The sequence below is a fragment of the Aedes albopictus genome, chromosome 3, assembly GCF_035046485.1.
Source record: "Aedes albopictus strain Foshan chromosome 3, AalbF5, whole genome shotgun sequence".
Taxonomy (NCBI): Eukaryota; Metazoa; Arthropoda; class Insecta; order Diptera; family Culicidae; genus Aedes; species Aedes albopictus.
In genome coordinates, this window is record NC_085138.1 from 423,651,505 (window position 1) to 423,675,996 (window position 24,492).

The following is a 24,492-nucleotide window of genomic DNA, read 5'->3' on the forward strand; positions in this document are numbered from 1 at the left end:
AATCTCGTACGAAATACTCTCAGAAACCATCCAATCAAAATACATAACACAAAAATCCTTCTCAATCAAGATTTATCTTATCAAAGCATATTTATTTTATTCATTCATTACCAGTTAATCATTCATGTCAGCAAAGAATATGCAAATTAGTTGAATAGTGACTTTTTAATGCAAAACCCAAGTTCAACTTACCGCTTTTCTTCCTTGCCCAGACTTTGGTGCAACATCTTCCGCTCTAGATCGTACTGCTGCGTTTGCGTCTCCAGCTCGGCTTCCATTCGGAGTGACTTCTTGCTTTCCTCTTCCAACCCCTCGGCTATCGTGTCCACCCGGAGCTTCTCCTCCGACAGAATTTGCGCCAAATCTTCGCTCCGCTTTCGTTCTTCTATGTACTTGATGATAATCTTCTTCCGCTCGGCCAGCAACAGCAGCACGATCTGCTTCTGTCGGTTCTTCTCCTCTTCGAACTGCTCCTGAATCTTCTGCAGCTCAAGTTCCAGCACCTTTCGTTGCTCCTTTTCGTGCTCCAGTTCCTGCTTCAATCGTGACCGTTCGATTTCCAGCCCGTAGGTGATGTCATCACCCTGAGCTGTGGTGTGCTCATGCTTCCGCCGCTCTTCCTCCAACTCCTGGACGACCTTCTTGTAGCGTTCCTCGGCATCCTTGAGAACCTCGACCATTTTGGCTTGCGTCTGTCGCTGCTGCATCACGAGCGCCGCCAGCGAATCCATCTGCTCCTTGACGCCCAACCGCTGGTCGTTCAGCAATCGCATTTCGTGCTCGGAATAGGCGGCCTGAATGGACGACTGCCGGCTGGCAATGTTCCCACTTGAGGCCAGATTGTCCCGATAGAGGGCGGCATGGGGATCGTTGAGGTTAGTGGGTTTGCTGTAACGGGCGGTGTTGAGCAGTTGTTTGACTTTTTCCGTTTTCAGAACGGCGATGACCACGTCTCGTGCTTGCAGTTCCCCTTCCAGGTAACTAAGCAGCTTGAGGAGATCCGTTTTGCTGAAGTCCATCTTTGGGTTGCGCTGAAATTAAAGAATATTCTTATTATCTTGTTGAACTCATTAAAACCACTTAGATTTTGCACATTTCGATTTTATGATAAATGATCGGTTATAGATTGTTCATAAGGGGCCGTTCATAAACCACGTAGACTTTTTGGGAAATATTTCGGCCAGAAAAACGGTGCAGTGTCTACCAAGTGAGTAAGACTGATGTAGCCTTAGCTCACGAGAGTCGACACCAGCACCTGCTCGATCTTTCGAGAAGGGAGCCATCAGTGTAACATACGATGCCGTCTGAAATACTTCTCTCCAGAATCCAGATAACCAGATGTCCACTCTTCCCGGGAAGGAATTTCGTGGAAAATTTCCTATATGAAAAATAACAAGCAATTGTAAGCTCACTTGGAGCAAGGACAATTATGTACCAATTCACCAAAAGTGGAAACAACGAAGTGTGTGTTAATGTGCGATTCACAGAAGTTTCCTCTAGTAGACCGAGTACCCGTAACCGGTAAGTGCAAGAAAGTGTTTAAGATGAATGTGTAGTGGGGCAACGTCAAAAGAACTTCGGGCGCTGCCGTGGGAGTTGAAGAGAGCGCTCCAAACATCGCCATTAAGCACATCCTTCGGAGACGGCCTAATTTTGATTGGACCGTTCTCACTTCGCCCTTTTCCCACCACACAAGACATCCATAAGCCAATATTGGTCGAACAACAGTTGTGTAAATCCATTTGATATACTTGGGTTTAGGACCCCAAACCAAAACCAAAACCAAACCAAAAGTTCGCCGGCATTGCCCGAAGGCCATACAAACTTTCTTGATTCTGAACTCAATGTGAGGTGTCCACGAAAGCTTGAAATCAAGATTAACTCCAACGTGCTTTAGCTGTTCAGTCACATCGATTTCAGAATCAAAGAGGCGCAAAGATCGAACGCCATTACGGTTTCGCCTTTGCGTAGAATAGAAGTTTTACTCGGATTAAGGCCGGACGGAACGGTGGTTGAATCGTCCGCCATTGCTCTGTTGCTAGTAAGATGCAAATCTCAACTTCTGCTTCATATTATTGACTAGAAATTTGATCGTTCATTTGCTCACTTGTGGTGCACAATCGACTAAAGTTTCAGCTACGTCAGTGCAGTGGAAATTGATATTTGCTTCTTCAAAATCGCGAGGCAAATTGATAGAAAGAGAGGGAAGATAGGAAAAATTACACGTCGTCCCGTGCGGCCTTAACCGAAGGGCCGTATTGGCGACACCAACCCTCAACTATCTGAAGGGCGCTTTGCATCACGTCGAAGAAGGTGCTGATGCACATACCAACTAACAATGTTAGGTAGTCGTCGGCAAAACCATATGTAGGAAAACCGCTGTTATGTATTGAGTTACCTGCTACGAGATTCCACAAAAGTGGTGATAAGACTCCCCCTTGGGGGCATCCACAAACTCCCAATTTCCCAATCGCTGCTAGACGCAATGTCGAGGAGAGATATCGGTTTTTGAACATTTGGTGAATCCAATTGGAAATCATTGGACATATACCATGACCCCGTGCGGCTTCCAATATGGCATCGAAAGACACGTTGTCAAAGGCACCCTCGACCCTCGATATCTAAGAAAACACCCAAACAAGATTGCTTTTATTATTATTATTATTATTATTATTTATTTATTTATTATTACATCAACAGGCATGGTATAGCCTCAATGATGGGTAAAAATTAATATAAAACGATGCAATACAAAAAAAAATACAAACACTTATCGATAACACAAAAAAAAGTCACAAATTAAATAGTCAAGAAATAACACTTAAAACTAAATCCGTCTGTTGTCTAGAGCTAATTGGTCCGTCCAGCGAAGAACAGGGAAAATCTCCGGCGAAGCGCCTCTCGTGTTGAGTGGAAGTCAAATAAGGCTGCGACTTTGTTAAACACTCGTTGCATACCGTTGAGTGCGCCGTAGAATGCATAATTGGTACGAAATAGAGGCAGTCGCAGCATAACACTGTTCCGTAGTGCTCTAGAGCGAACATTCAAATTGATTTGCTCCAGAATGGATGAGCAATCGACTCGTCCCTGCAGCACAGCTGCGATAAATAGAGCTCTATTGGTGTCCCTTCTGGTGCGAAGTAGTTCAAGGTCTATCAGTTGACATCGGCTTTCGTAGCTTGGCAGCCGAAATGGATCTCTCCAAGGTAATTTGCGAAGCGCAAAACGAAGAAAACGGCGTTGGACAGATTCTATCCTTTCTGCTCCATTATTGTATGCTGGGCTCCAAACTGCGGAGCAATACTCCATCGTAGAACGAACTAAAGAGCAATAGAGCGATTTCAAACAGTGGATATCGGAGAAATTTTTTGCAACTCTGAAGATGAATCCTAAAGCTATGGATGCTTTGTTGATAGTGTACGAAACATGTTGCTTGAAATTTAAATGCGAATCGAGGATGATGCCCAGGTCCTTGATGTGACTAACACGTTCAATTTCGGTATCGAGTAGACTGTAGATGAAGACGATCGGTTGTTTTTTCCTTGAAAACGTTATCATGGAACACTTGGCTGGATTAACTACCATCCTGTTTGCAGAACACCAGTTGGCGAAATTATCAAGTTGATGCTGCAGGTACAAACAGTCGGCGATTGATTTGATTTGCAGAAAAATTTTCAGATCGTCCGCAAAGGATAACCGCGGGCCTTCGATTACAAAATGGACATCGTTGAAATAGAGCAGAAAAATCAGCGGACCCAAATGACTCCCTTGAGGTATCCCGGATGTAGCTTGAAAGCTATTAGACCTACAGTCTCCAATCACTACCGTCAGATATCGGTCGGTGAGGTAAGAGCCGAACCAACGCAGGAGGTTACCACATACTCCCAACCTGTCGAGCTTCGCAATGGCGATATCGTGATTCAATTTGTCAAAGGCTGCTGACAAGTCAGTATAGATTACGTCCGTCTGGTCATGAGCAGTCATACTGTCGGTAATGTACGATGTAAAGCACAGCAAATTGGTGTTGGTAGAGCGGCCGCTAGTAAAGCCGTGTTGGTCGTTGCTAATCAGATGCTTACAGTGTGACAGAAGCAGATCCATAACAACGATCTCAAAGAGCTTTGAAATTGCACATAAAGCAGTTATGCCACGGTAATTGTTCGCGTCACGTTTTCTTCCTTTTTTATGCACAGGAAACATGTTAGCTACTTTCCAACAGGAAGGAAAAACACCAGAGGAAAGAGATAAACGGAACAAGCAATGGAGCGGATCAAGCAGACTGGCAATATGCTTTTTGATGAAGGCTGATGGTACACCGTCAGGTCCGGGATTGTTAGACGATTTAAGTTGCAGGGCAGCCCTTGCAATAGCTGTAACATCGATATCGAAAACGTCCAGAGCTTGTCCGTTCTGAGGAACATTGTTGGCTGCACGAGAGATGAGTTCATCGCTGATTTGTTCATCGCTGAACACGCTGGCAAATTTTGTGGCGAATAACTGGCAGATCTCTTGAGGGCAAGACGCGGTTTTGCCATTCAATTCCATCGAGGACGGAAGGCCCGATTCTTTACGCTGCTCGTCCACGTATTTCCAGAATGATTTCGGTTGGCGTTTGCATTTAAGCTCGATGCTGCGTTGATACTGCAAAAAACAGTGACGGCTAGCTCGTTGATACTCGTAGTTGATCCTCAAATAAATGCTACGCAGTGAAGGCGTCCGATACTTAGTGAACTTCCTCAAGGCTGCTCTCTTGACAGTTTTCATCTTCTGTAATTCACTGGTTTGCCACGGGGGTCGAGAGTTAGTATTAAGTGTTCTTTTCGGAACGTGCCTGTCAATAACGTATGACAAGACATGTGAGAAAGTCAGCGCAACACGTTCGATGTCGTTGGAATCAAGAGTGTTGCCCCAATCGATAGTGGCCAGTACATCCGCAATGCTTCGATGATCAGCTTTGGAAAAATCGTGCACGACAGCGAGAAACTTGATGAAGTCACGAGCGAGTTTATTCTCCACGGCGATGACAAGAGGTGGATGATGTGGGACCACTTTGACAAGCTCACAGGGTGCCGTACCTATGAGCGGAAGATGGTCACGGCAGCTTACGAAACAAAGATCCAAACTGCGATTGTTCTCGTTGACTACGTGGTTGATTTGCACTAGAGTGGCGGCGCTGTAATTGTCTAAGAGACGAATTGCGAAAGCACTCAGTGTTGAGCGAGCAGGATCCGGGTAAAGGAAGCCGTTATGGGAAGGTTGCCATGAGATACCTGACAGATTGAAGTCCCCCAGGATGAAGAGATCGTCAACAGGAGCAGCAGTCTCCATCACAGTTCAAACGGAGCCACAGTGCGTTTCTATGAGCCCGTTCTCACCAATCCGATCGGGTGGGATGTACAGCGCGCACAAAAACAGAGTCCGATCGCCAAGCTCGATGGATACCCAAACTTGTTCAAGACATTTCCACGAATCGTTTTCAACAACTCTCGCCTTCAAGCCGAGACGAACTGCAACAAGCACACCACCTCCTGTAGATTTCCTACTGTTTTGAGCGAATGCTTTCCCGATATCGTAAACAACCTTGTGTAAAAGGATCACAGTGGACTTTCCAGATTGGTAAGCATGTTGGTTCACATGAAGAGGCACATTGGCCAGATGAACATCACGGATGTCGTGATGATCGACTATGCGTTCTAAGCATTTCAGAAGAAAAGAGGTCAAACTGATACTGCCCCCATTCGCACAACAGTCCCATGTGAATAGGAAACCCAGCAAACATGGGGCTGTTATTCGAATAGGGGCAGGATAGGTCTGAAGTTCTTTGCTTCTTCATACGACGCGCGAAGAAAAATAGGATAAATCCCATCTGCCCCAGGAGATTTGAAAGGAGCAAAGCTATTAAGTGCCCATTCAATCGATTCGAAAAGACACCAAGGTCATCCGAAGATGTAATATCCACACATCTTCCCCGGAATGTACTGAATAAACATTCCAAAACTTTCTCATCAGAGGAAGTGAAATCACCATTTGGCAAACGAAGTTCGTTCACTTGAAAATCCTTAGATTTTGCAAGGATTTTGTTCAATCGACTGGCTTCACTCAGACTGGAAACATTTCTACATTGTTTCCTGAGCTTCGCCAGATCGGATTTCCACCAAGGGGTTCCTCTTGTGGTCTTCACAGACTGCAGAGGGCAGGCTTCTTCAAAAGCTTCCATGATGAAGGCCGTTGTAGTATCAACGGCATCATCTAAATCACTTGGAGTGTCAATGGCCAAATGAAATTTGGCCGCAACCAAATCAGTAAAAAGATCCCAGATTGTTAATCGGGAATTCCTGAAACGCAATGTTTGCGAAGTAACATTTAATTGTCCAAAAAAGATGTAGCGATGGTCAGATAAAGATTCTTCATCTGACACATGCCAATTGGTCAGCTCTCGTGACTAATTCTACTAGAGCAAAGCGTTATGTCTAACACTTCCTCTCTAGCAGATACCATGAAGGTTGGGCGGTTGCCTATGTTAAGTAATGCAAGGTCTGTACTACTTAAGTACTCCATCAAACTGGAGCCTCTCAAGTTAATGTCTGAGCTGCCCCAGATGATATGGTGAGCATTAGCATCACTGCCAACAATTAGCGATGACGTGTTTGAAAGGGATTAACACAAAAGGCCGAATCACGAAAGGCCGAACCACGAAAGGCCGAATCACAAAAGGCCGAAACCAGTGTAACTACCACATAAGGCCGAAAGCACAAAAGGCCGAATCACGAAAGGCCGAAGGTAATAAAAGGCCGAATGTAACAAAAGGCCGAAGGCAACGAAAGGCCGAATGTCACGAAAGGCCGAAGGTAACGAAAGGCCGAATGTAACAAAAGGCCGAAAGTAACGAAAGGCCGAATCATGAAAGACGCATATTAACTCGGTTTCCGTTTAGTTAAATGCTCTATCTATTAAAAGAATGTGTAGGGTTGCTTAAGTATTTTATAACCTCAAATTAGATATTTTTAGTAGTCCCACTCCAACGAAAAATTCACACAAATGTGAATCATGCGGCGTAGCCGCATGGAGGATTGAGGAACTGAGGCGGCAGAAGGCCGCCGAAGTATCCGATATCCGAGGCACCGGATTTGCATCGATTCGAATTCAAGGAAAACAGTAGTTCCAATAGTTTGCTAGGTGTAATGCGAACAGAAGTTGTTATCTTTTTTTAAGTCCGACGAGCGTCAGCGAGTGCGGACAGCAAGCGTTTCTCCGATATATAGCAAACGTAGTTGTTCGGTCAGTTATTTGCCCTTTATATCATTATTTGCTGCCGTTATAAGCATATTATGCCATGTTCTGTTTTATTAAATATTACTATGTCACCTTTGTAGACAACAGTGCAGACAATTTCCAAACAGATTTGAGTAAAATGAATTAAATTTGAACAATATTAATCTGTTCATAGATTGATACAGATACAATTGGTAAAAGTACATAACGGAAAGGAAAGGGTTGAGTAATAGAATGACTACTTTTGTAATTCGACCTTCCGTTGCTTTCGGCCTTTTGTTACATTCGGCCTTTCGTTACATTCGGCCTTTCGTTACCTTCGGCCTTTCGTTACATTCGGCCTTTCGTTCCCTTCGGCCTTTTGTTACCTTCGGCCTTTCGTGCTTTCGGCCTTTTGTGATTCGGCCTTTTGTGATTCGGCCTTTCGTGATTCGGCCTTTCGTAGTAGTCCCGTTTGAAAGCATCCGTAGGGGATGGTTCGTCATGCGGTAAATAAACCGAACAACAGACATATTTCCTGTTGAGGTTTCCAACAGATACATCAGTTGTGATAGCACATACATCTCAGGTCGTTAGTTCAGAGATAAGTGTAGCAACTATTGCGTTGTTGACAAGCACACAAGCTCGAGGCATGACACGTGAGTTTGCCATTTCATGTTTTCTGAAAGTAGCAAACACCGGGTTCACAAGGTTTCCTAGATAGAAATTCCCCTTACGGAAGTAAGGTTCTTGGACCAAGGCCACTTGGGCTGAACCATTTTGCAGAAGCCTGCAAAGATTGATTGTTGCTGTTCTTTTATGCTGAAGATTGATCTGAGCTATCCTAACCGTAGCCACTACCCAAACTAGGCAAGATTAAACTCTTCGCAACAACAGCACAACAAAGAACAGCAGGAACAAAACCAGATAGGTATCGATTGGAAAACGCCAAAGGCGAGGATACACGGAATACACTGTGTATATCACATTGCGAAATCATATAGGTGAAAATTTAAACTAATTAACAACATCTTCATAATCCCGCCCTTATTTAGCCTCAAGTGAGACTAAAGAAGGGCAGCTGATTGTCTCGAAGAAACACAAGGTCCACTGCACCATTGCTCCGGTTAGCGCCGTAAGGGCAAGATACTGTAGAGGGCGCCAAAGTATGCAGATTGCGAAAAAGTGTGCAAGGACCTACAAGCAAGCGGCTAAATCCTGGAATCACTATCTACATCAAGTACTTATCAAGCAAGGCTACGAGAGTTGTAAGTCGGATCCCTGTCTGTACCGGAAATGCACGCATAATTCCTGATGCCATGTGATTATGTGTTCGTCAATGATTATTGTGGTAAGTACGATAACGCGATATGAGAGTTAGAATTCAGCGTCTTAGCAATAATTGTAGGAAAATCGTTTGAAAAACATCACATTCGAATATTGTTAAGCTTCTGAAATGAGTTACACTGAAGTTTTTTTTTACGCGGTTTTTTTTTACGCGGTTTTTTTTTACGCGGTTTTTTTTACGCGGTCCGTCCTAAAAAAAACCGCGTTATTTCAAGACCCGTCGTAAAAAAAAACCGCGTTATTTCAAAAACCGTCGTAAAAAAAATCCGCGTTTTTTCAAAAACACGCGTAAAATAGTCAGCACCACATCTAACGTGACTTGACTTTTTTTACGACGTTTTTTGAAATAACGCGGTTTTTTTTTACGACGGGTCTTGAAATAACGCGGTTTTTTTTTACGACGGGTCTTGAAATAACGCGGTTTTTTTTTACGCGGTTTTTTTTTACGCGGGACCATTACCGTCGTAAAAAAAAACTTCAGTGTATAGATTAATTGATCAAACGTGCAAGCCAGGTGATTCAAAACATCTTTGCTAGACCCACGGCTATGCCCTCATGATACTATAACCGTTCGTCCACATCATACTACAAGTGCCAAGCATACTTACTACATGACAAGAGTACTACCACTGCCAACCAACGACACTAAAATAAATATTGATTTTTACCCACCGCTTCTTCTTTCGCATCGGGTTTCGATCGAAGAATAACGAGATTGTGTCCAAAAGCGAAGCATCTATCTAGCTACCTGCCTACCATTTTTTTTTTCATCTCCCCAACGGAAAATGCCTTTCCTTCTTTGAACAAGATGCAAAATCAATGAAAATGAAGGATCTTTTGCAACGAAGCGAAGAAAGAACAAGAAGGATTCATCCTTCTTTGCCTGCTTCACTCGTGGCATCAGGAGTCCACAGGATGTAACGCTAGACTGTTTATTGTTTACTTTTCTATACTTCCACGAAACAAAAAAAATGAGGTCAGCAACATGCTAGCATTACCGTACTGATCTGAGCGGCTAATGAATCTCTTGCTTATATGCCGACATAAAAACACTTCGTCCCACACCCACGTAAGCACCAACAGTAATTCACAATCGATAATCACTTTTTCTCACACGCCCTTTCCCCGGTCTCAACTATCACCCAAACCAAACCATCGAAAATCTCACCTTCAACGTGTCGCTAGTCAGCTTAATGGCTTGCAGATCTGCTTCCGTGAATTTGGCCGGCGGGTGGTCTCCAATCTCGTCTCCTACGTCCTCGATGCCGGGTACCGTTCCGCCACCCGTCTCGGCCATAGTAAAAATGCTGCCGTCGCCGCCGCTAGGGCTGCTACTAGTCGGCGAAGGTGACGACGATTCCTCTTCGTTGGATCCGCTCTTGGCTCGCTTCGATGGCGACGATGTTGGCTGAATTTTTCTCGTGTGCACCAGACGGGGCCTAGTGGTGCTCATTCCCGTGCTCTCGCTTCGGAAAGCAACCCAGCATCCGGAGGATACAATTCCCGAATACAGGAAAGGCTTTCACGAGCGTCACTTTACTGAGTTTCTTCTTGCCGATCGGCGAAAAAGTGCTGAATGTTCTTCCACTCTAAAAACTAAACTGGAATACGCTAGAGCACACACACGTCCCCAGAGTCATTAGCATGAAGGTCGATCGACCGGATTGCTCTCACAAAGGGACTGTCGCTTTTGAACACGCTCACACCAAATCAGATCAAGTTAATTCAAACTATGAAAACTTTGCACTATTTTCTTTACCACAATGAAACATCCGCTTCCAAGAAGCACAACTTTTTCAATGAATCAGCTTCAGCTATTCCAGTTTATATTTCGTGATGTCTCAAAATCTCGCTGCGAATATTATTCGGGGCTTGGCAGTCTTATAAGAACTTCTTGACAGTTCTCTCTGTTTTGTTTCGCTTGGGTGAGCGAGCAATCAATCATCAACAGCACATCACACCAACACATGCACAAACCGTAAAAAAAACAACAGCTCGCTCTCACACTACACAGGAGGAGTCCTTCTGGACGACGACGATCGGATTCTTGAGCTTCCACCCTCTTCTTCTTCCATTAGAGCGCTGAGGTTTAAAATTTTAAAACGCCATTTTCACCGAAAAATCCTATTCGATAGCCGGAAATTCCAACCGTTCCACAACGTCAGGCACTTCAACTCGTCGATGGTGATAGTTTTCGCGGTAAAAATGCAATTTTCACCCCGAAATTTAGCTTTTTTCTTTGCACATCGCAAGATGACACAGGCGGATTACTCGGCTGACTTCACTCGATTTTTCTTGGGCGAGCAGAGCATGCGACTTGCTCTTTTTGTCGCATCGATGAAGCAACATCAACAATCTTAAATGGTGGTGCCGCATGCCAAGTTATTGCTAATTCAGAGAAAATTTTCCACTTTACGGAAGATTTAAAAGCTACCGCAGCTGTCAGACTGATGATTTTCACCAATGTATCATCAATCAGTCCAAGGATACATTGGATAGAGCCTTGGATACGACGCCGATGATCATTGTTTGTTGTTGCTTTTCAGAACATTTCACTTTGCAAGCATGCTTTGATTTGACCAAACTTTTCAATGATACGATCATTTTCATAGCTGCGGTAGGACTTTGACAGCTGCGGTAGAACTCGGCGGCTACCGCAGAGTGGAAATTTTTCAAAAAATCCGCAATATAACGATTTTTTTTTATTAACTTTTGTCATAAAACAATCAATCACCATTCTCTTCCTTTGACTTGCAGAAAACCCGAGAACAAAATTTAATAGGATTTTGAAGTTTAATTCATTTTTAAAATTCAAGAGGTAATGAGCGCTTGCACGCTGACGTCATCACTGTCTCCTTCTCTTTCTTTCCTTCGGCGTCGGTCCATAAAGCCGTCCTTGCCCTCAAAAAAAATTTGAGGGCAATGTTTACAAATCGTATGAGAATTCGATGAGGTTATGTTTTTGATGCAAGCCTCTATACTTTTTTTTTCAGCCACATCCTTAGCTCCGACATTTTTTTTTTGCGTGTAACCAAAATTTTATGTTGCATCGTGCAAGAGTGTAGCATGAAATCTTTCATGACCTCATCGACCAAAATTTCATGTCATCCCGGTCCACCATAACATTTCAAAAGGAACTAAATTTGTTGAATCATTGAATTATATGGGAAACACCTGAGTGCTGCGAATAGAAATGGTTTTACTGCGGTAAAATAGAAAAAATCCAACGGGGTTGCGGTGTTTTCGACCGCCGCAGTCGTTCCGCAAACGTCAAAAGTGCTCGATTCACGCTAAAAAGCTCTCACTCACTTGGTTGCCATAGAATTTAAAAATAATGAAAATTGTTTCATTTATGGTTTATGTAATCGCAATTGCTGCCACAACATGTAACTTATGTGTAAACTATATAAGGCAATCCATGACGACTTTTCGCGATGGGGGTGACAGCCAAAAGTGTAAACACAGTGTGAGTACAACTTAACAAATGTCGAATTCGTTTTTGATTCAGTTCCAACCTGGGTTGGAACTGGATGAGATCACAGTTTCAACCCCAACCCGACTTCGGTTTCGCTTGTACTAAAGTTTGTTTGAGTTTGTTTGACGTTTGTTTGTTTACACATTTTCCGCCAATCCAGTTCCAACCCAGGTTCAAAAACGAATTCGACAAAAGTTTCGTCAAATGTCGTTGGTGCTTAACAAATTCCTTTGTGTTCAACTGTCACCCCGATCATCGGATGTCAAAAATACATGGTAAACAAAAAAAATCAGCTGATCGCATCTGTCTCATGGATTGCCTTATTAGGTGTAATTTTAGCACTTTAGTATGCAGCTGTACGCCATTAAACATAATTTAGATTTTTAACTATTTATTTTTGTTTCAAGGTTGTGTGCATACTTTTTGAAGTGTGCAGCAGTTTGACGTTTGCGGAACAGGTCTTCTTTGTCTTCTTCACTCCGCCAGGTTGGAAGATTTCTCTGGATAAGCAATATCTTTCAAGCTAGCCAACACACACATACACACCCCCGGTACACAGCTTGTAAACACGAGCGAGCGTTCAATTTTCTTGCAACCACCTCTCTCAGCTCCGTTGTCAAACACGCCGTCGCGACGCTGTTCGGAAATGGTAAACATGATCAATCCACCATTATTATTTATTCCAATCTGAGTTTCAGATTCCAATATAGTTCCGGTGTTCAAATAGTTTATTATTTTCCATTCGCGCTCTTATATTCAGCTCTTATATTCAGCATATTTTTGATGATATTTGGCAGTATTGCTATGATGATTACATCATCTGAATTAGCTCAAACATTAATTTGAGATGCTTCAGTTTGATGGAGTACTTAGGTAGTCCAGTTCATGGATATCTTGATATAGAATTGCACCTAACCAATCTCTGCTTGAGCAGAATTTGTCATGAGTTGACTGATTGGCATGTGTCAGATGAGGAGTCTCTTCTTCTTCTTCTTCTTCTTAGTTCTGATTGCTCTTTGTATGTAACAAAAGAGCGGAAAATGGCACAGCAAACTTGTGCTATATTGCCAGTGAGTTTTTCGTTTATACTCCTGTGGAGTTCACTTTCTGGTGAGCACGCCGCGAACACGACCAAACGTGTCGATCGCTGCAGTCGTACTGGAGGAGTCTCCATTTGACCTTCTTTGCACTTTTGAGTGATCCTTCGCAAAATTTGCGTATTCCGGCGTCCCTGCTCAACGAACTAGGGAACCTGTACTAATTGTTTGCGACCACGTTTTGTGGATAGCTCGCTTCCATTGCTACTCCAAGAGAGTTTCATTGTGGTTTTGTACCTACAACGCCCTCCATTGTGGTATACCATAACTATTGCTTTGAAAGAAGCTTGTCCTCTGCGGTTTGTGCGGACTGCAAGAGGTATTCCTGAATGGAAATCTGATCTGTTCAAGTTCAATATATCTTCGGATAAATCATTCTTTTGTATAGTTACAAATCTCTAGTTTCCGCTTGAGAATCATAGCTATATAATTGACTTAGTGGGCCCTATAAAGCTCTGCTTAATACAAATCTCCAGGAGGAAATGGGGTTTTGTCCTATTTTTCTCCAGATGGATTTGAGTATTTCAAACATGTGTTGAACTCTTGTAGTTTTCTATGGGGTATTTTCATGGCGTGAAATTACTCCACAGTTTTATCCCGAAAGGGTTCGTGCGTTGTGTAAAGATGGAATGAGTTTCAGATTTATCTGGTTACCTCGTTCTTTCTGAAATGCTTGAGACGCATATGCATTATTGTCGACTATCACATCTGTGATGTTCGTCTGGCAGACATGCCTATTCATGTGAACTCACATGCCTCCCAATTTGGGATGTCCACAGTGACTCTTTTACACAAAGTTGTATATGTTTTCAAGAAAGTACTAACTTAAACGCAGGTTTTGCTTGGGTGATTTCTTGAATATTGAGGATGCTTTCGATGCCGTGCCTTTCAATGTCACATTGAAAGTCGCTTGACGTCACAAGCTACCTCCAATGAGCTATAGGCTCTCTTTACGCTTATGCGTTTTACAGTGTCCTTTTCAGGGCACTGATTAAACCCGTTGTGATATGGGCTATGAGCTCTCGTTGCGCTTATGCGTTCATTCCCTTTTCTAGGGCACCCCTTTCTATTTCATCACCTTTCCCTTTCCTAATCCCATTCCATCCCTTGTCCCATTCTCCCTCAGGTAAATGATGAAATAGGCTTATATGTATGGCGATGGCACAAATGTCCCAAATGGAGGATAACGTGCCTCTGGAGCCGGCCTTCTGATACCTGATACCTGATCTTCATTGTTTGGCTCCCGCTGAGAGAGCATATTGAGTCACTCCGCGAGACTCAGTTTTGTATGAAACCCCTAAAATTTTTGAATGGGCCGAAACGCTCGGCCGTTACGGAGGGGGGAGGGGGTGTCGAAAATTTATTATTTTAGCGTTAGGTAATACATGGATGCTGCCTAATGATGCTCACGTGGTAGTCCTCCTCTTCTTGGCGTAACGTCCTCACTGGGACAAAGCCTGCTTCTCAGCTTAGTGTTCTATGAGCACTTCCACAGTTATTAACTGAGAGCTTCCTCTGCCAATGACCATTTTGCATGTGTATATCGTGTGGCAGGCACGAAGATACTCTATGCCCAAGGAAGTCAAGAAAATTTCCTTTACGAAAAGATCCTGGACCGACCGGGAATCGAACCCGTCACCCTCAGCATGGTCATGCTGAATACCCGTGCGTTTACCGCCTCGGCTATATGGGCCCTTCACGTGGTAGTCTTGATGGTAGTCACTACCACGACACTACACACTGGACGAATTTCTGGAATATATCCTTGAGAAATATCTGGACGCTTTCTGGGAGGAATTCTTAGCTGAAGTTCTTGAGGAATAACTGGAGAAATTCTTGAAATTTTGGAAAAGAATTTTGGGAGGAATTTTTGGCGTAATCCCTTAACAATTTTCGGAGGTATTTCTGAAGCAATCCCTGAAGGAATTCTTGGACGAATTCTTAGAGTAATCCCAGGAGTATTTAACTAAAGGTTTTCTGAAGGAACCTGTGGGTATTCTTGGAGTAAATTCTGAAGGAATTTCTGGAGAAACGCCTAAAAGTAATTTCCTGCAGGAGAAACTATTTGAGGAATTTCTGGAGAAATTCCTTGAGAGCTTCCTAGAAAACATTAGAGAGGATTTTTGGAGGAGTTCCTGGAGAAACAATTGGAGAAATTTCTCGAGGGATGCTTGGAGAATTTCTTAGCAGAAGTCTATAAGGAATTCCTGGAGAAATTCTTGAGGAATTTCTAGAAATTCTAGAGGGATTCTTTGAGGAATTCTTGGCAGAATTTTTAAGTGTATTATCTGGAGAAATTCTTGAAGAAATTCCTGATGGAATTCTTGAAGGAATTCTTGGAAAAAATCTGGAGGTATTCTTGTTGAAATTTCTGGTAGAATTTTTGGAGGAACTCTTGGAAGAACTGTCGAAGAATTCCTTGAAAAATTCCTGGAGGAATTCTTCCAGCAATTAATGGCAGAAATTCTTAGAGGAATACCTAGAACGATTCTTTGAGGAATTCTTGGTGAAAGTCTTGGAGAAATTCCAAAAGGATTTTTTTTTTCGAAAATTCCCAAATTTTACGTGACGTACTAAATGGATGCCCCCACGTTTGTAAATTTACTTGAACCTCCATGTTGGAAATTTCGGATATAAATAAAAAAATATAACCCGTTCAATTATTTTGAATATCAATAATTTATTTACTTTTTATTGCATTTCAAAAATTATGTATGCTTATCGGTTTTTAAAATATTTGTTTGCTTTCCCTTAACTGTTACTAATTGTAATCAGAGTATAAATTTTGCAAGAAAGTAAGAGAACATAGTACAATAAAAAAAAATAAAATAAAGGTAAATATATGTATAGAACTAAATAAAAGGCATTCCTACGAAAGGCGATAATAATATAATATGATTTACGTGTATGCGTGTGTGTGTGTTTGTCTTGTTCTTGTTTATGTCCGTGTGTTGCTTCCATCAATTCGATTTACTCAATATGTATACTGTTTATAATCAATGTAGGTATGTTAAATATATATATGAATGGAATCCAAATTCAACTACATACTTAGTCGTTTAATATAATATAACATTCGGGCTGTAACGAATTTTTCGTTCGCTTCCTTGCTGATTCTTTCTGTTGTTTTTTTTTAAGTCAAGAGTGTTGTTCGTCCTGGAATACATACATTTACTGGTTGTTTTTTTTTGTTTAATTGTGTTGTATATACGTTTGCATGCTTGTTTTTTTGTTTTAGATTAAGTAATTTCAATCATCATTCGCTCGCTGCTTCTGCAGTTACCACTTCAGTCATGGCTCATTCAATGGAAAAAGATTGCGTTGTCCTTCGCATTGAGAAATTCCACTCTTGTCGTGTTTTCGTTAGTTTATTTTTTTGCTTTCCTACACTTTCATTTTTGTTCCTAATTTTGTTTGTTTTTCTCGTAACTTCGCTCTTCCATGCACTTTTTTCTTCCCACAATCGTCGATACAATATTTTGTGTTTTTTTTTTTCATAATCATAATTTCGATATTAATTGTAATTAGTTTGTTTTACGCTTTCCTTTCGTTTCCTTCGGTTTATACCAGGTATGAATGTGTGTATGTGGTTATGTTGTGGGCTGGGGGTTTTAAATAATCCGCGTAGATTTTTCATTGAACAACTCGTAAGTACGAACCTAAGTGAAGTGTTGAAATATCTAGGAATAATAAGCTGTCTCTTCATAAGAACTTGCCCGTTTGTCATAGTGGGTGATCTTAAAAATCTACAAATCTAGAGAAAAAAAAAACATGTTTTATCGTGGATTAATGGGCATTTCTGTTTGGATTGAACATGCATTTCTACAACTTGAAGATCATTTGTCTTTTATCTGTTTAAAATCAGTACGCCAATCGTATCAAACTAAAGCTAAATGAATTAGAATTTGCACATTCAAAATGATGTGAACTCCGTGTACCGTTGAGGATAATAAAGTAATCATGGGATCTTTCAGAGTATCCTTCGAACGCGTAAATCGAACATTTTATCAGGAAGCATCTTGCAAATAATTTGTCCCCCATTCCAGCGCAACGAAGAAATCCTTCTCTGTGGTTGTGATATACGATGTTTCGTATGAAGAAAATCCACGCGAACATGTGTTTGCATCCTCCCTAGGCGAAGACAACTGTAAACAAACATTTTACCCACGGGAAAAGACGATTAATTTCATTAATTGGACAGCTTTTGATGCATTCTGCAGCAGTGAAAACCAACTTTGAAGTGCCAAAGAGCTTTTGTGGGGTGTGAAATGAAGGTTGGTTCAACAAGTGAATCTAGCGAAGTGAAAAGTGTACGGCGATGAAGAACACTTCAGCTAACTGCTGCCTTGGTGTGGTTTCCTTCGTCGAACGCAAGACGAGAAAAATTGTTAACTCGTTAGTGGTGTAAAATTGAAACGTGAAATTTAGTGAAATTATATTCGATTTCCAGTGCAAAAGAGGCTGGTTATCGATGGTCTACATCTTTTTGCTTCCATCTAATGAGACATTGGTTAATGTAAGTCGAACTATCAGTAATGATTGGCTATTTTTCGTCTGATGTGACGGGAAATAGCGCATATGATGAAGTAAATTTTTACCCTACTCAATAAGAATTCAAAGCTCACTCCGAAGTAAATTTTTACCGTACTCAATAAGAAATCAAAGCTCATACCGAATTGTTTCTAGCATTATACTCGTTTCATAAAAATATCCCAATAGCTCAGTGAACCATACTGACAATTTTCTAAATTCCAATTTCCCTCGGTTCTAAGAGGTTACGGGGAAATCCTCAACGGTACATATGTTTTACTCGTATTAATATGACCCGACTGATGATGAATGAATACATAGATATTCCACGATGAAATAAAGACGAACTATATGCAACAACAACCAAAAATTACAGTTAACAATTTTCTTTTCTTTTTCTAGCAATCCACATGGGACATACTGTTAGTGTAGGAAATATGACGGGTTAGACCAAAACTGTGGTGTACGAACGACTATACGAAAATACAGAGTGTTGATATTTTTGCGCTAGTTTTGCTTTTTCAATCTTTTTCTGTGTCCTTCTTCAGCTTAGGAATGAGTGAGAATGTTAGGTTTGTTTTGTGTTATGACGATTTAAGTCCCCTACGGTTTCCACTAAATGCGTGCTCAGAGTTATCATGACGATGCGACAGTTTTCCTTTATTTTCGATTATTTTTTTCTTACTTGCTGATGATGCTTGCTCTATATGCGGATGAGGGTGTGTGTGTGTGTGAATGCAAAAGTGAGCTTGGTGATTCCTATAATTCGTTTTTTGTTTTTGTTTGGATTTTTTCGTAACTTGTTTTATACTGATAAAATTGACCATAAAATTATTACTTTTATCCACATTATTTGTTTAGTTATTCTTGCTATGATTAGATGTTAAACTTGTCTTAGTAAATGTTCTGCGCTTCCGCCGTTCGACCAGCTTATCAATTAGTTCAATTTGTTCTAATCTACTGTTTTGAATGCTCTTCTTACTTCCTGGTTTTCTTGTTGCATCTTCGTTTGCTTAGCTTTCGCGTGATTTTCCATGGTTTCTTGCGTTTGTTACATGCACATTAAGCCCTTTGAGCAGTGTTTTATCGCCTTAATTAGCCTTCTGATGAGAAATTCCTTATGGCTGGCTGATCCGCTTGGAGAAACTTCGGTTATCCACTTGTAAGGTTGGATTCTGACCATTCCAGCGGTTGTGTTTGCACGATTAAGTCTAGACTCTATTCAATTTATGATTGGTAGCGAGGGATAAAAATTTGTTGCTGTTTTGTTCCTGCTTTTGTTGTCGTTATTTCTGTGAGCTCTTCTCCTTTTTCCCCAAATTTAGTTTTACCTAAACGTGACCGTACTTTTAAAATACCGCATTCACACTGTTGTCGATCGTTCAACGCCGGCCACATGCATTCTATGCAAAACAATCTTTCCTAAGTTCTGAATGTACACTGCGGCGCAGCAGCAGTAGGCTTACATGACCCACGATCACCGCTATAATTACAGATCGATTGGATTGGGGGTGACGCTTCCAGTGTCGTATGAGTATCTAGAATATTTCCGCGCGTCTATACCTTTGCCAACAGTTGTATGGGCAGTACACACTTATGACAGCCGTTGATACACGGCTCGTATTCTTCGCTCGACACCGATGGTACACAACGACTAATGCCTGAATATAATTATTTCCGGTGTGAAATAGGGAACCGTGTAAAGTGGGGGAGGAAGGGGTGCAATTCTGTATAATAGGGTATGCGTGCAAGAGAGTGAACAACGATGAGGATGTTTCTTCTATGATTAACAATGAGTTTAGGAGCCATAACTAACGATCAACTAAGAACAACATGCAACTCTTTTTCTTATGTGGGTAGAAAAATGTGCGTCAATTACGATATTTAGGTGCACATGAAGGTTTAAAGTTTTCCAAAAAAAGATGTGAATGCAGATAAAACTTTACTGGCAAATGCTGATCATGTGGCGAAATATTAACTATAATCCGAGCTTTACAAACATCCCCACACATGGGGAATGTTTTATCGTTTGGGAAAGCTTCAATTCTAAAAAACCAGGCTGATAAGCTGTACAAATATCTTACAGCTTCATTAGCTATAGAAACTTCCCCAACAATCCGAGGAAACTCTACAAACAAGAATACTTGGCGAATGAATTGGAAAACTAACATAGTGAATACCGTCCTCGAAACGTTTGCAACCAAGCATCATTGAAATGTAGTATATATTGTTAGGCTTGAGGTACAACTTTTTCCAGCGTTTCTTCTGGATTTGTTTTCCTTGAAATCTTACAAAACTCTGGACAATAGTTTGCGAGGTACCCCCACAGAAATCTTAGAAGAAAGAGATGACGAAATCCCGGGACGAACTTCGATAGTAATATCAGAAAGAACTTGTTGATAAATCCTAGGAAACTTTCCAACAAACCTCGATATAAACTCCAGGAGAAATCATACGATGAATTCCTGCAGAAAATCTGGGATAACTTATAGAAGAAACTTTTGCAGAAACCCTGAAAAAAAAAGTTCAGAGAGAAATCGTGGAGGAACTCTTCTACAAATCTCACCGAAAATACCAAGAGATATCCCGGAAAAACCTTTGGAAGCAATCCTGGAAGCAGAGGAAATCCCTGCTAATCTAGGGAGAAAGTTCTGTAAAGATATCGCAGGAAGAACTGATCCTAGAAAATGGAGGTAAAAAACTGGGAGAAACACTACAAGAGATCCCGTAAAAACCATCTAAGTGAAATATCTGGAGTAATGTTAGGAAATATCCCAGCTGGAACTCCGAATGAAATCTCTGGAGGAGCTCTCGCAGAAATCCAGGAATTGCCTCTGGGAAAAATTCCGACAGGGAAATTTAGGTAACTCAAACCTCAAGAAAAACAAACGGAAATCTCAGTCACGCTTTAGAGAGTAATACCGACATGTATTCAAACATGTACTCTGAAAGCAATTCCTCTGGAAGAAATCCCAAAAAGAGCACCCATAAAAATCACGGAAGAAGTTCTAAAAAAATAAGCAGAATAGAAATCTATGATGAAATCTCAAGAAAAACAGCAAAACTCTCGGTCGCAATCAGATATCTTGGGATCGTCTTGGAAAAATCTCGCAAAAGTTTCTGGGAGAATTCCAAGAGAAACAACTGCAGCATTCTGAGGCGGACATCCTGGAAAGATTACGGAACAAACTCTGGTAGAGAACCCAGAAGGAACACTACAAGAGATCCCGTATAAACCCTCTAAGACAAATCCCACGAGAAACTATGGAAGAATTCCCGGGGGAGCTCTCACAATTTCGGAATCAATCGGAATCTCAGAAGATTCTTTAGGTGAAAAGAAAATACCGCAGGACAAGTTATTGGGAAAATCAAATAAAAACAGACAGCTCGTTCAGGTTTAGAGAGTCATACCGAAAGGAAATCAAGCAGGAAACTTCTGGGAAGATATCCCGCAAAATCTCTGGGATGATGCTGAGAGGAATAACTTGGGAATTCTCAGGAGGAACTCCTGAAAAAATCAGGAACAAATTTTGACAAGAACCCGGAAGAAAGTACAAGGGATCCCGGTACAAACCCTCTAAGAAAACTCCTGTTGAAATACCTGGAACTCTGGAAACAATCCCGAAAGAAGCTCTTGCAGAAATTCCGGAAGAAACTATTAGGAAAATAGCATACGTGTTTCAGAGAGAAATATCGGAAGGTATTCATGCAAAAGGCTATGGAGCGTCTGGGAGAAATCCCGTCAAAACGTCTGGAAGAATTCCGAGAAGTACAGCTGCATAATTCTGAGAAGGGCGTCTTGGAAAGATTCTGTCGAGAACCTGGTATCCCGTATAAACCCTCCTAAGAGAAATCCCTGAGGAATGTCTGGACAAATCCCACGAAGAACTCTGTTAGAGTTCTCGAGAGCAAGAGGAGCTATCACAAGAATCTCGGAAGATCCTCTTGATAATCCCGCAGGAAAACTCTAAGAAAAAAAAAACTGCAGGAATATCGGTCACGTTTTGGAGAGTAATACCGAAGGGAATTCAAGCAGAAATCTTGCGAACATCTTGGAGAAATCCCGCGAAAATCTCTGGGATAATCCTGGGAGGAATAACAGAAGAATTCTCAGGAGGATCAAATCTAGAACAAATTTTGGCAAGAACCCGGATGGAACACTGATGAAATTCCTGAAAGCTCTGAAAGGAGCTTTCGCAGAAATCCCTAAAGTAAAATCCAACTTTTAGGAAAATCAAGAGCTCTTGAATCGACTCAGAAAGATTTATGCTTAGAAACTGAAATGGTTTCCTTCAAACTATTGAACAGGTAAACAACTTTGAAATTATAAAGTTACGTTCTATCCACATGATCAGCCCCTAGCTTCGTTGAAAGAGTTTTCATTCAATGCACTTAAATTTTAAGAACCGCTAGGAAAACCTAAGACAATAGGAACAAATGTTAACGCATTAAACATCCGATGCGAACAAGTGAAACTCCCGAAAGAGCGCGCTCTATCGAATAAGAACATTGCATAGTGTGGTGATGACGGTGGTGGTGGAAGGATTCCAATATATTAACTTTCTGATTTTTTGTATGTGTGTTTGAACTTCTCTACGAATTTCAATGGTAGGGATTCCCTTGTTTGCTACTAGCTGCTACTGCTTACTGTGAGCTGTCGTCATTTGCTGCGCGCGCCACTGTTCTGCTTATAAGCTTGCGGTATGTTTCAGTTTTCCTAATAATATACCTTCCTGTGTGTGTCTGTCGCTATACGTTACTCCTTGAGTCAGTTTGATTCCCCTTAGTTATTGGTTTCTCCGGCGGCGGGGAAAACAATCCTTCCACACGTGTGAATACACAAAAAGAGGGAAGTAGGTAGGTTTGCTAACCGAACTCGCACCAGGTCTCTGGCATGAGCTGATGGGAGAGAGTGTACCTGTTTCAGTGTTTCAATTTGAGTGTTTGCTTCCTAAATAGATAGAGAGATAGCTACTTATACAATAGCTGCGCACGCCGCCGTGTCCTACTTTCGACTCGAAATTGTGTGTTGTTATGTGGGTGGTGGTTGTGGTGTAGTGTTGGATGTTAAGCTACGCTCTTCTTCTGTCCTAACCTGCTAGATCGGATTGTGCTTCTTGGCGGCGGTAGATTCATCTGCCTACAAGTTCGGGAAAAGCGACACATTAGAACGACTCACGATGACTAGAATCTACCCGAGCTGCCGCGCCAGACTTACCCATCTTGACCGCTCCGTCGCTCGGAGGAAGAGACATCGCCTGGCCGCCGTTGTTGGACGCTTGCTGCCGCTTCATGGTTCGATCTTCGTATCTGGTTCCACCTTGGGATGCCATCGGACGGTTCAGAGTGTTGTTGGGTGAGTTAGGCGAATTGTCACTGTAACTGCCACCGTTGCTGCTATTCACATTCCGCGAGGCGATCGTCTTCGTCACAAAGTCCTGCTCCTTCCAGCCGTGCTTCTTGTACATGTCTCTCAGTTCCTGGTGTTGCCACATGGTGAACAACAGTTGCCCGGCAAATTTCAACACCCTTGGAGTGTATTTTAGCCGTTGCCTCGTCATGTTCATTAATCGCTCGACGCCTCCCGCTTCCAGCAAAGACCTAGCAAATTCCGCATTTTTCTTGATCACTTCGTTCAGAGTTGCCAGCACTGCGGCGATCGTATCGTCCGAGGTGCCCTGATCGCATTGCGGATTGCCCGAAGGTAACTTCTGGACCAAATCTCGCATCGCGTACTTTCCGATCAATTCTTTGTTTCTTTGGTCGATAGCTAGGTTCCGCAGGGCGGTCGCCACGGCACACACTACCCGGTCCACCTCCATTCGGAGCAGCTCCACCAGGATCGGTAGACCTTTCTCTTTCCGCACGGTGGCACGGATTTCTATGCTCGGTTGCCAGTAGCAGGCGGCCAGGTTCTGCAACGCACCGGCCGCCGCTTCCAGCGTTTCCGGATTTGAGCAACTCTGCAGTAAGGCAAGGTAGGAATGTACAACATCGGGCTGCCACAGCTGCTCCGCTCCTGCAAAAGGTAAATGATAGGAAGAAACCATATTAGTTTTATGTTAGTGCTTCTGCTCATCATGATTATTTTAGGAATTGCTTCAGGGATTCCTTCGGGGATTTGTCCACGAATTTCTCCAGGGATTTTAACAGAGATTCCTCCAGGAAATCCTCCAGAAATTCTTGCAAGTATTTTTCCAAAAAACTTCCAAGTGTTTTTTTTTAGAAATTTCCCTATGAAATCCTCCCAGAAATCCTCTGGAGATTTCTCCAGGAATTCCTGCTGGGTCTCTTCCAGAAATACCTCCAGGGATTACGCCAGGAATTTGTTCAGAAGTTCCTCCAGGCATTCCTCCAGGATTCTATCTAGAGATTTTTCCAGGAATTGCTTCAGGAATTCGTCCAGGAAGTTCTCAAAAAAATCATCCATGGATTCCTTTAGAAATTACTCTAAGATTTTCTCTAGGAATTCCTCATAAGATGCCTTCAGAAATTCCTCCCAGAAGTTATCCAGGGATTCCTCTAGGTATATTTTCAGAAATTCCTCCGGGAATTCTTCCAGGGATTCTAACGAGTATCCTCCAGGTATAGCTGTAGAAATTCCTCCAGGGATTCATTTAAGTGTTTCTTCGGGGATTTATCCAGAAAGTCTTCCAGCGATTGCTCCGGGAGTTCTTCCAGAGATTGCTCCAGGAATTCTTTAAGTTATTTCTTCAGAAATGCCTCTCAGGCTCTCTTCAATAAATCAATCAGGAGTTCCTTCAGAAATTTCAGAAACCCTTCAATCATCTT

The 24,492-nt window shown here is 42.0% G+C and overlaps 2 protein-coding genes across 14 annotated transcripts in view; both read right to left on the bottom strand.

Moving 5' to 3' along the window:
• LOC109433478 (CTTNBP2 N-terminal-like protein) overlaps nucleotides 1-10,913 on the bottom strand; it is a 37,879-nt gene extending 26,966 nt beyond the window's left edge. For 3 of the 4 annotated variants that reach the window (XM_029875786.2, XM_029875787.2, XM_062856392.1), the window contains exons 1-2: nucleotides 9,767-10,912; nucleotides 193-1,031 (exon numbers count right to left, since the gene is read on the bottom strand). In XM_029875786.2, coding sequence (XP_029731646.1) covers nucleotides 193-1,031; nucleotides 9,767-10,051 — 1,124 coding nt within the window. In that variant the 5' untranslated portion in view covers nucleotides 10,052-10,912. Of the gene's footprint in view, nucleotides 1-192; nucleotides 1,032-9,766 lie in introns of all 4 variants that reach the window. The other variant, XM_029875785.2, reaches the window with a different exon arrangement.
• Nucleotides 10,914-15,825: 4,912 nt separating this feature from the next.
• The window catches only part of LOC109410662 (catenin delta-2), a 43,819-nt gene continuing 35,152 nt past the window's right edge, over nucleotides 15,826-24,492 (bottom strand). For 9 of the 10 annotated variants that reach the window (XM_029875791.2, XM_029875789.2, XM_062856394.1 and 6 more), the window contains exon 3: nucleotides 15,826-23,719. In XM_029875791.2, coding sequence (XP_029731651.1) covers nucleotides 22,866-23,719 — 854 coding nt within the window. In that variant the 3' untranslated portion in view covers nucleotides 15,826-22,865. The remainder of the gene's footprint in view (nucleotides 23,720-24,492) is intronic. The other variant, XM_029875794.2, reaches the window with a different exon arrangement.